This window comes from Bombina bombina, chromosome 1, assembly GCF_027579735.1.
Source record: "Bombina bombina isolate aBomBom1 chromosome 1, aBomBom1.pri, whole genome shotgun sequence".
In the NCBI taxonomy this organism is placed as follows: domain Eukaryota; kingdom Metazoa; phylum Chordata; class Amphibia; order Anura; family Bombinatoridae; genus Bombina; species Bombina bombina.
This window is the reverse complement of record NC_069499.1, coordinates 1,554,681,552-1,554,693,451: the sequence shown is the minus strand read 5'-3', so window position 1 is coordinate 1,554,693,451 and position 11,900 is coordinate 1,554,681,552. Positions and strand designations below refer to the sequence as shown.

Genomic DNA, 11,900 nt, shown 5'->3' with positions numbered 1-11,900 from the left:
ATATTCCTATCCACAAGGAACATCATCGGTTCCTAAGGTTCGCATTCCTGGACAAACATTACCAGTTCGTGGCGCTTCCTTTCGGATTAGCCACTGCTCCAAGGATTTTCACAAAGGTACTAGGGTCCCTTCTAGCTGTGCTAAGACCAAGGGGCATTGCAGTAGTACCTTACTTGGACGACATTCTGATTCAAGCGTCGTCCCTTCCTCAAGCAAAGGCTCACACGGACATTGTCCTGGCCTTTCTCAGATCTCACGGATGGAAAGTGAACGTGGAAAAGAGTTCTCTATCTCCGTCAACAAGGGTTCCCTTCTTGGGAACAATAATAGACTCCTTAGAAATGAGGATTTTTCTGACAGAGGCCAGAAAAACAAAACTTCTAGACTCTTGTCGGATACTTCATTCCGTTCCTCTTCCTTCCATAGCTCAGTGCATGGAAGTGATCGGGTTGATGGTAGCGGCAATGGACATAGTTCCTTTTGCACGCATTCATCTAAGACCATTACAACTGTGCATGCTCAGTCAGTGGAATGGGGACTATACAGACTTGTCTCCGACGATACAAGTAAATCAGAGGACCAGAGACTCACTCCGTTGGTGGCTGTCCCTGGACAACCTGTCACAAGGGATGACCTTCCGCAGACAAGAGTGGGTCATTGTCACGACCGACGCCAGTCTGATGGGCTGGGGCGCGGTCTGGGGACCCCTGAAAGCTCAGGGTCTTTGGTCTCGGGAAGAATCTCTTCTACCGATAAATATTCTGGAACTGAGAGCGATATTCAATGCTCTCAAGGCTTGGCCTCAGCTAGCAAAGGCCAAGTTCATACGGTTTCAATCAGACAACATGACGACTGTTGCGTACATCAACCATCAGGGGGGAACAAGGAGTTCCCTGGCGATGGAAGAAGTGACCAAAATCATTCAATGGGCGGAGACTCACTCCTGCCACCTGTCTGCTATCCACATCCCAGGAGTGGAAAATTGGGAAGCGGATTTTCTGAGTCGTCAGACATTGCATCCGGGGGAGTGGGAACTCCATCCGGAAATCTTTGCCCAAAGTCACTCAACTGTGGGGCATTCCAGACATGGATCTGATGGCCTCTCGTCAGAACTTCAAGTTCCTTGCTACGGGTCCAGATCCAGGGATCCCAAGGCGGACTCTAGTAGATGCACTAGTAGCACCTTGGACCTTCAAACTAGCTTATGTATTCCCGCCGTTTCCTCTCATCCCCAGGCTGGTAGCCAGGATCAATCAGGAGAGGGCGTCGGTGATCTTGATAGCTCCTGCGTGGCCACGCAGGACTTGGTATGCAGATCTGGTGAATATGTCATCGGCTCCACCATGGAAGCTACCTTTGAGACGAGACCTTCTTGTTCAAGGGTCCGTTCGAACATCCGAATCTGGTTCACTCCAGCTGACTGCTTGGAGATTGAACGCTTGATCTTATCAAAGCGAGGGTTCTCAGATTCTGTTATTGATACTCTTGTTCAGGCCAGAAAGCCTGTAACTAGAAAAATTTACCACAAAATATGGAAAAAATATATCTGTTGGTGTGAATCTAAAGGATTCCCTTGGGACAAGGTTAAGATTCCTAGGATTCTATCCTTCCTTCAAGAAGGATTGGAGAAAGGATTATCTGCAAGTTCCTGAAGGGACAGATTTCTGCCTTGTCTGTGTTACTTCACAAAAAGCTGGCAGCTGTGCCAGATGTTCAAGCCTTTGTTCAGGCTCTGGTTAGAATCAAGCCTGTTTACAAACCTTTGACTCCTCCTTGGAGTCTCAATTTAGTTCTTTCAGTTCTTCAGGGGGTTCCGTTTGAACCCTTACATTCCGTTGATATTAAGTTATTATCTTGGAAAGTTTTGTTTTTGGTTGCAATTTCTTCTGCTAGAAGAGTTTCAGAATTATCTGCTCTGCAGTGTTCTCCTCCTTATCTGGTGTTCCATGCAGATAAGGTGGTTTTACGTACTAAACCTGGTTTTCTTCCAAAAGTTGTTTCTAACAAAAACATTAACCAGGAGATAGTCGTACCTTCTCTGTGTCCGAATCCAGTTTCAAAGAAGGAACGTTTGTTGCACAATTTGGATGTTGTTCGCGCTCTAAAATTCTATTTAGATGCTACAAAGGATTTTAGACAAACATCTTCCTTGTTTGTTGTTTATTCTGGTAAAAGGAGAGGTCAAAAAGCAACTTCTACCTCTCTCTCTTTTTGGATTAAAAGCATCATCAGATTGGCTTACGAGACTGCCGGACGGCAGCCTCCTGAAAGAATCACAGCTCATTCCACTAGGGCTGTGGCTTCCACATGGGCCTTCAAGAACGAGGCTTCTGTTGATCAGATATGTAGGGCAGCGACTTGGTCTTCACTGCACACTTTTACCAAATTTTACAAGTTTGATACTTTTGCTTCTTCTGAGGCTATTTTTGGGAGAAAGGTTTTGCAAGCCGTGGTGCCTTCCATTTAGGTGACCTGATTTGCTCCCTCCCTTCATCCGTGTCCTAAAGCTTTGGTATTGGTTCCCACAAGTAAGGATGACGCCGTGGACCGGACACACCTATGTTGGAGAAAACAGAATTTATGTTTACCTGATAAATTACTTTCTCCAACGGTGTGTCCGGTCCACGGCCCGCCCTGGTTTTTTTAATCAGGTCTGATAATTTATTTTCTTTAACTACAGTCACCACGGTATCATATGGTTTCTCCTATGCAAATATTCCTCCTTTACGTCGGTCGAATGACTGGGGTAGGCGGAGCCTAGGAGGGATCATGTGACCAGCTTTGCTGGGCTCTTTGCCATTTCCTGTTGGGGAAGAGAATATCCCACAAGTAAGGATGACGCCGTGGACCGGACACACCGTTGGAGAAAGTAATTTATCAGGTAAACATAAATTCTGTTTTCTAGTTAAGCCTCTGGATAAAACTCCAAGGACAGTTTAGCAGGAACGGGAAAGATAGAGATTTTATTGGTGGATTCACATCCTTCTAGACTTTGCTGAAACATACTTTGTTGCTTTTCTAATAAATCTGTGTTGCCAACTGTATCTACCCCCGTCTCTTTTAGTTTAAAGTAACGATTCATTGTAACCTTGCGAACAAACTTATTAATGTCCAAAAGAGAAAGCAGAAGTAGGGGCAAATCCTTCTGTAAAACAGCAACATGATTCTCATTATGTTTAAATTTAGACAGATTGATAACATTTAATAATTGTCCCTGTTTACACAATTTCATCTTGATCTTCTTCCTCCACTTTGAATTCCTTGTGCATCACGGCATCCTTCTAAAGGGACATCCCTTGAACGTGTTTTCCTTGTTATCACGGTTTTCTGCATTTACTGTTCTGATGTTTTCTGCCCCGCTTTTCCTTTTTTACGACCTTGTGCCTACTTTACAGACCGACTCCCTCATGTATTCCTTAACCTTCTATACGTGCAGTTTTTATAGGTCTTTCTTTCCTTTATTGACCCTACCTCATAAACTTCTTTTTACTCTTAAATCTCTGTCACTAAACTGCACCACCTCACATAAATACTCACACTGCTACAAATGTCCTTCTCACCTACTCTTTCTCTTCATCTTGCTGCTTTTAGCATCAGGGGACATCTCTCCTAATCCAGCACCCTCCTTCATTCCCACCCTTACCTAGTCACGTACACCTTACAGAAACTTTAATAAAACAAATACTCATAACCTCGTTTCTATTCCATGCCTGTCAAAGGCACACACTCCATTCACTTGTGCACAATAGAACTCTCGTTCTGTATGCAACAAACAAATTGGGGTTTTCTGTCCCTTTAAGTTACTGAAATTTTCAGCATAGGTGGAGACTGAACAGGCAAAAGCAGCTATTTCAAATGACAAAATAAAGGTAAAGAATATGTTTGGAAACAATTTAATACACTCTAGAAAATAAAATAAATCATTGGGAACATTTTAAAGGGACATTAAACACTTTGAGATGGTAATATACAATGATAAATCGTATATATAAAAAACCTCTGCAATATACTTTCATTATTTATTTTGTCCTCTTTTCCTGTAATTCCATTATGAAATTGTGAGCATTCCAGTTACTGTTAGAAATAGAAGTGCAGAACACTGTTATATTCCTCACAGCCATTGGCTGCACACTCTAGTGACCTATTTATAACTGTCCCTAATTGGCCACAGCAGAGCAGATAACCTAAGTTGCAACATGGCAGCTCCCATTGTTTTATAGACACTAAAACTTTTACACTTATTTTGGCAATATTTTAGCAGCTAATGAAACTTTAAAAATCCATCTAAATGTTATTCTCCGACTAATCTTTTCTTTGAATGCGTCATTCTATCTAGTATTTATTTAGTGCTTAATCTCCCTTTAAAGGAGATGTTATTGTCCATTTAATTTCTTTTATAGAAGCCACTGCTGACTCTCTGAGAAGGTGGATTGTTTGAATATTGGTACACGGCCCTCACAGCATATGTGCGTATGCCACTGAAAAACTGTATTAACTTTTACTAGATTCATTTTTGTTAATGGAAGTATAATGCACCAATGCACATTTAATTTTTGAAATTTTTATCCCTTAAAAATGATATTAGTTCTTTTAATATTGAAGATATAAATGTAAAGTTTTAGTTTCTATAAAGTACTTTATTTTCAATAAAGTAATTTATGCTGCCTTCTTGAAACCTAGGTTTTCCCTTTCTCTTTCTTTTCTGCTGGGTATAATTAGGGACAGATATAAAATATGCAAAAAGGCCGAGTGTAAACCCTGTTCATTACTTCAAAAACCCTATATTCTATACAGCCTTGTTTGCATACTGTCCTTTTATGTAACAAAGTAAAATATATTGTATGTCCCTTTAAAGAGAGAATGTTACATGTTCTAAAGTAGGTATAAAACAAGACTTTTAAAGGTCATAATAATGAGTGGTAGAGAGTTAACACTAGATGGGATAGACAGACTGAATAGAAAATTAGCTACAATAAGGTCTGTAGTTTGTCAGTAGGAATAAAAAGCATGGCAGAGGTTTGGAACCCTGTCTGCGTATGGGAAGGGTAAGCGGAACGTCTACGCATGGGAAGGGTAAGCGGAACGTCTGCGCATGGGAAGGGTAAGCGGAACGTCTGCGCATGGGAAGGGTAAGCGGAACGTCTGCGCATGGGAAGGGTAAGCGGAACGTCTGCGCATGGGAAGGGTAAGCGGAACGTCTGCGCATGGGAAGGGTAAGCGGAACGTCTGCGCATGGGAAGGGTAAGCGGAACGTCGGCGCATGGGAAGGGTAAGCGGAACGTCGGCGCATGGGAAGGGTAAGCGGAACGTCTGCGCATGGGAAGGGTAAGCGGAACGTCTGCGCATGGGAAGGGTAAGCGGAACGTCTGCGCATGGGAAGGGTAAGCGGAACGTCTGCGCATGGGAAGGGTAAGCGGAACGTCTGCAGATGGGATAAATAAGCTAAATGTATGTGCATGGGAAGAGTGAGCTGAATGTCTGCGCATGGGAAGGGTAAGCTGAATGTCTGCGCATGGGAAGGGTAAGCTGAATGTCTGCGCATGGGAAGGGTAAACTGAATGTCTGCGCATGGGAAGGGTAAACTGAATGTCTGCGCATGGGAAGGGTAACCTGAATGTCTGCAGATGGTATAGATAAGCTAAATATATGTGCATAGGAAGAGTGAGCTGAATGTCTGTGCATGGGTTTTATGCAAGGTAAACCCAACATTTCAGCACAAGAAACTTGAAGACAGCTGCCAAACTTGAAACTCTCAGTTCAGATTACACAAAAGCCACAGCTTCTCTAAGTACAAATTACCACCCCCTCATCCAACCTATTTTTAAGTTAGGATACATTTTTTTTATAAAGAAAGGCATCTGTATAGTTAGCTACGTCATGAAAACCCAGATTATGACTCAGTCCAACCACTCAGAGGTGGTACCTACTTTCATGCCAACTCTTATAATTAAACCAGCTTAGTGGCACATTATTTTGTTGTGAAAGCACATCCAATCATTTATAGTACATTCCGGATGTTTGCTGACTACAGATACCCAGGGGGTCACGTTCCTTGTGGTATACTAATGATACTCCCAAGTCCACTGTGTATTTGGCCTTGGATGGCATTACTTGGTATGGCCTCACCATCCACTGTCATTATCCCACCTGTTTGTAAGGGCTCTACCCTGAAAGCCTTCACTGGCACATGTTCCAAGTGTGGGATTGCTGTATCCAGATGAGTACCTTTCTCCATAGACACCAAGAATTTTAGTAGGGAGGTCCGGGAAATTCTGGAGGTAGCATAGAACAAGTGAATTAATCCTTCTCCAAGATCTTTTATCATGGGAGCTGTATAGAGATCAGCTCCAAGATGAGACTGATAAAGAGCAAGCACAAAGATAAATTGGTCCTCGCTAACCACACTCCAATGACTCGGAACTGGATGGTCCAATGGGACCAACAATGTATCTTCCAAAATTGGAGATGCTGGACTGTCCTTTGTGGGCTTGTGATTTGTTTTGTTGGAATTTGGCTGGCTAGACTCAGCTTCTGCTTTATTCTCCAACCCTCCAAGCAAAGCATTGGCAGGTAGGTAAGATAAACGACCCTTATATATACGCAGAGCAGTTATTCGGTATGCTGTGATTATGGAGAATCGAGCAGGACCCATAAACCTATACTTTTCACTCTCAATATCAACATCGGAAAATAAACCCCAGGCTAAACTGAGAAAAGAAAAGATCCGTCTTCCAGTAGAGGTGGTTAATGAGACAAGGTCCAGAGGGTGAGGTTTACCCTTGCACATCACAAAGGCACAGTTGGTGAGAAGCTTGGTGCCCATTACTTGCTGGTGTCTGTGTGGGAAAGACAAAAAAGGATAATTTAAATCTCAAAAATATGCGACAGTAGGTATACAACCTACTATATATATTTAACCCCTTGACTGCTAGACACATCTATAATGCACAGCCTAATGATGGGCTGCAACCCTCTCTGGCAGCCAAGCCATTTAAACTGGAAGATAATATAGTAACCCTTAATGATGATCTTGTTTGGAAAAAAAGGGTGTCCCATCTGTTACCAGCAAATCGCATATTCTCTCCCCACCCCCTAAACATTCCCTGGGGACGGTACACCAGCTCAAGTAGGATGAGAACTAAAATGTAATTAGGGTGGGCTGGAGGCAAATGTCACATCTGTCACTGTGTTCATGCAAGGGTGGGATGTGGCAATGGGAAGCTTGAACACATGTACCTCTCAGAGGGGGAAGGGGCTGCCTATACTCTCCAGCACTATAGCTATAGATTATACTGCACAGTTGGCAACATTCACTTAAAGGGACATTTATTCTAACATTTTCTGTATATGAAAGAACAGTTACACACATTACACCTATATTTTGGAAACTAAAAGCCATTTCCAGTCTCCCTAGTATGTTATATTGTGCATCTAACTCACTAAAGCTCACTCATATCTGTATTCTTTAGGAAATCGATTGCAAAGAATAATATAGGAACTTCTGATTAGTGCAACAGAGGGGAATTCATTGCACAATGACTGGGATTTCTGTAGCATACGGATGATCTGATAAAACATAACTTACCCAGCGTAATGACTGATAGAAGCAGCAAGAGCATTTCCTGACCCTCCAGGTAAAATGGCAAGTGGCTTTTTAATGGCACTAGCCCAGTCAGGTCTCTCCATGATCCCATTAATGACCTAAGGAGCAGGTGTAATGGAGAGGTGTTAATGACAGCTGTATATCTATCATCCATAGACTTTTTGCTGGTAGAAAACAACCAGTATTACCAAATACTCTGAGTATCCTGTCTTTAAAAGGGGCATGAAACCAAATTATTTATTTCATGATCCAAAGTATTGTACAATAAAAAAAAAAACGATACTATCAAATTGACTTTGTTCTGTTGGTATACTTTGTTGAAGAGCAGGTAGGTAGGCTTGGGAGCGTGAATGTGTTTAGAGCACTATATGGCAGCCTTTTTTTAAGAATGTTTTTATTAAAGGGATACTGAACCCACGTTTTCTTTCATGATTCAGATAGAGCATAACATTTTAAGCAACTTTCTAATTTACTCCTATTATCATTTTTTCTTCGTTCTCTTGCTATCTTAATTTAAAAAGCAGGAATGGGATGCATGGGAACCAGCCCATTTTTGGTTGAGAACCTGGGTTATGCTTGCTTATTGGTGGGTAGATGTAAACCTCCAATAAGCAAGCACTATCCATGGTGCTGAACCTAAAATGGGCTGGCTGCTAAGATATATATACCTGCTTTTAAAATAAAGATAGCAAGAGATGAAGAAAAATTGGTAATAGGAGTTAATTATAACATTTCAAGCTCTATCTGAATCATGAGAGAAAAAAATTGGGTTTAGTGTCCCTTTAATTTTATGCATTGTTCAAGCACTACTGATCTTTGCATTCTTGCAAAAGAGCTGTCACATATTTGTTCAGACATATGCACACTAAATACCTAGGTATCCTCTTCAACAAAGAATCAAAGGGACAGCAAAGTCAAAATTAAAAACTTTAATGATTCCTATAGACAATACAGTTTTAAACTACTTTCCAATTACTTGTTGAAGAGTAGGTAAGGGAGCAGCCATGCACTGCTGGGGGCTAGCTGAAAAACATATGGTGAGCCAATGACAAGAGGATATATGCGTAACATCCAGCAGTGCATTGCTGCTCTTGAGCATACCTAGGTGTGATTTTCAACAAAGGATACAAAGACAACACAAAGCAAATTTGATAATAGAATTCAATTGGAAAATTGTTTAAAATTGTATGTTCTATCTGAATTATGAAATAAAAAATTTGGGGTTTTGTGTCACTTTAAATGAACGTTTAAATGCTCTTTTTTGCAACACATTGCAGCTCTGGCGTAGGACATGGTCAGTGAGCCAATGAAGAGCAGCATGCCCAGGGAGCTGACCAATCACCAGCTGTGTACTTCTCAGTTATGTTCTGCGGTTCCTGACAGGGACAGTAGCTTTTCCTGTGCTAAATGAGCTGATGTTTTTGTTTCATGCTGCCATCAACCAATTAATACAGTGATATTAGTATGCAGCTAGCTTCATGGCACGTTTAAACAGCCATTATTATATTGCAAATGTATGATAAAATATATTTAATTTCCAGGTCCCTGTACCTCAAACATCAGCCCGTCTCCTGACATCACTACGATAATATTATAACGGGACAGGTCCTCGTCACGCACCAGTTCTTGTGCCTGGTTTTGGCGCTCTGCGGATCCAAGAGAAATAAAAAATTTACTAGAAAACGCAAAGAAATAAGACAACCACTTCAAAAGCTACCTTAAAAAATTGTTAAAGAGATATGAAAGCCAACAATTTTCTTTCATGAGTCAGTAAAGCGGAACATTTTTAAAACAATTTACTTCTTTTATCAAATTGACTTCATTCTCATGCTATTCTTTGTTTAAGAGAATACCTAGGTAGGTCATGTACACATGTCTGGAGAACTATATGGCAGCAATTTTGCAAGGATACTTTAAAGCGTTAACATAAAGTACTCCTAAGTCTACTAACCTGCTTATCAAGTAAGGTACAATGAGAACAAAGTAAATTGGAAAGTTTTTTTTTTTTTTTAAATTGTACACTCTATCTGACTCATGAAAGAAAATTGTTGGCTTTCATATCTCTTTAACATTTTTTAAGGTAGCTTTTGAAGTGGTTGTCTTATTCTTTGCGTTTTCTAGTAAATTTTTTATTTCTCTTGGATCCGCAGAGCGCCAAAACCAGGCACAAAACTGGTGCGTGACGAGGACCTGTCCCGTTATAATATTATCGTAGTGATGTCAGGAGACGGGCTGATGTTTGAGGTACAGGGACCTGGAAATTAAATATATTTTATCATACATTTGCAATATAATAATGGCTGTTTAAACGTGCTGAAGCTAGCTGCATACTAATATCACTGTATTAATTGGTTGATGGCAGCATGAAACAAAAACATCAGCTCATTTAGCACAGGAAAAGCTACTGTCCCTGTCAGGAACCGCAGAACATAACTGAGAAGTACACAGCTGGTGATTGGTCAGCTCCCTGGGCATGCTGCTCTTCATTGGCTCACTGACCATGTCCTACGCCAGAGCTGCAATGTGTTGCAAAAAAGAGCATTTAAACGTTCATTTAAAGTGACACAAAACCCCAAATTTTTTATTTCATAATTCAGATAGAACATACAATTTTAAACAATTTTCCAATTGAATTCTATTATCAAATTTGCTTTGTGTTGTCTTTGTATCCTTTGTTGAAAATCACACCTAGGTATGCTCAAGAGCAGCAATGCACTGCTGGATGTTACGCATATATCCTCTTGTCATTGGCTCACCATATGTTTTTCAGCTAGCCCCCAGCAGTGCATGGCTGCTCCCTTACCTACTCTTCAACAAGTAATTGGAAAGTAGTTTAAAACTGTATTGTCTATAGGAATCATTAAAGTTTTTAATTTTGACTTTGCTGTCCCTTTGATTCTTTGTTGAAGAGGATACCTAGGTATTTAGTGTGCATATGTCTGAACAAATATGTGACAGCTCTTTTGCAAGAATGCAAAGATCAGTAGTGCTTGAACAATGCATAAAATTAAAGGGACACTAAACCCAATTTTTTTCTCATCATGATTCAGATAGAGCTTGAAATGTTATAATTAACTCCTATTACCAATTTTTCTTCATCTCTTGCTATCTTTATTTTAAAAGCAGGTATATATATCTTAGCAGCCAGCCCATTTTAGGTTCAGCACCATGGATAGTGCTTGCTTATTGGAGGTTTACATCTACCCACCAATAAGCAAGCATAACCCAGGTTCTCAACCAAAAATGGGCTGGTTCCCATGCATCCCATTCCTGCTTTTTAAATTAAGATAGCAAGAGAACGAAGAAAAAATGATAATAGGAGTAAATTAGAAAGTTGCTTAAAATGTTATGCTCTATCTGAATCATGAAAGAAAACGTGGGTTCAGTATCCCTTTAATAAAAACATTCTTAAAAAAAGGCTGCCATATAGTGCTCTAAACACATTCACGCTCCCAAGCCTACCTACCTGCTCTTCAACAAAGTATACCAACAGAACAAAGTCAATTTGATAGTATCGTTTTTTTTTTTATTGTACAATACTTTGGATCATGAAATAAATAATTTGGTTTCATGCCCTTTTAAAGACAGGATACTCAGAGTATTTGGTAATACTGGTTGTTTTCTACCAGCAAAAAGTCTATGGATGATAGATATACAGCTGTCATTAACACCTCTCCATTACACCTGCTCCTTAGGTCATTAATGGGATCATGGAGAGACCTGACTGGGCTAGTGCCATTAAAAAGCCACTTGCCATTTTACCTGGAGGGTCAGGAAATGCTCTTGCTGCTTCTATCAGTCATTACGCTGGGTAAGTTATGTTTTATCAGATCATCCGTATGCTACAGAAATCCCAGTCATTGTGCAATGAATTCCCCTCTGTTGCACTAATCAGAAGTTCCTATATTATTCTTTGCAATCGATTTCTTAAAGAATACAGATATGAGTGAGCTTTAGTGAGTTAGATGCACAATATAACATACTAGGGAGACTGGAAATGGCTTTTAGTTTCCAAAATATAGGTGTAATGTGTGTAACTGTTCTTTCATATACAGAAAATGTTAGAATATAATGTCCCTTTAAGTGAATGTTGCCAACTGTGCAGTATAATCTATAGCTATAGTGCTGGAGAGTATAGGCAGCCCCTTCCCCCTCTGAGAGGTACATGTGTTCAAGCTTCCCATTGCCACATCCCACCCTTGCATGAACACAGTGACAGATGTGACATTTGCCTCCAGCCCACCCTAATTACATTTTAGTTCTCATCCTACTTGAGCTGGTGTACTGTCCCCAGGGA

General features: G+C 40.6%; 1 protein-coding gene across 1 annotated transcript; it reads right to left on the bottom strand.

Moving 5' to 3' along the window:
• Positions 1 to 3,879: 3,879 nt before the first annotated feature.
• Positions 3,880 to 9,332, bottom strand: LOC128655647 (sphingosine kinase 1-like). Its single transcript, XM_053709239.1, has 3 exons — positions 9,155 to 9,332; positions 7,586 to 7,701; positions 3,880 to 6,836 (listed from the first exon to the last, which is right to left on the bottom strand). Exons 1-3 carry the CDS (start codon positions 9,179 to 9,181, stop codon positions 6,044 to 6,046), a joined length of 936 nt encoding a protein of 311 aa, XP_053565214.1. The 5' UTR covers positions 9,182 to 9,332; the 3' UTR covers positions 3,880 to 6,043.
• Positions 9,333 to 11,900: the final 2,568 nt, after the last annotated feature.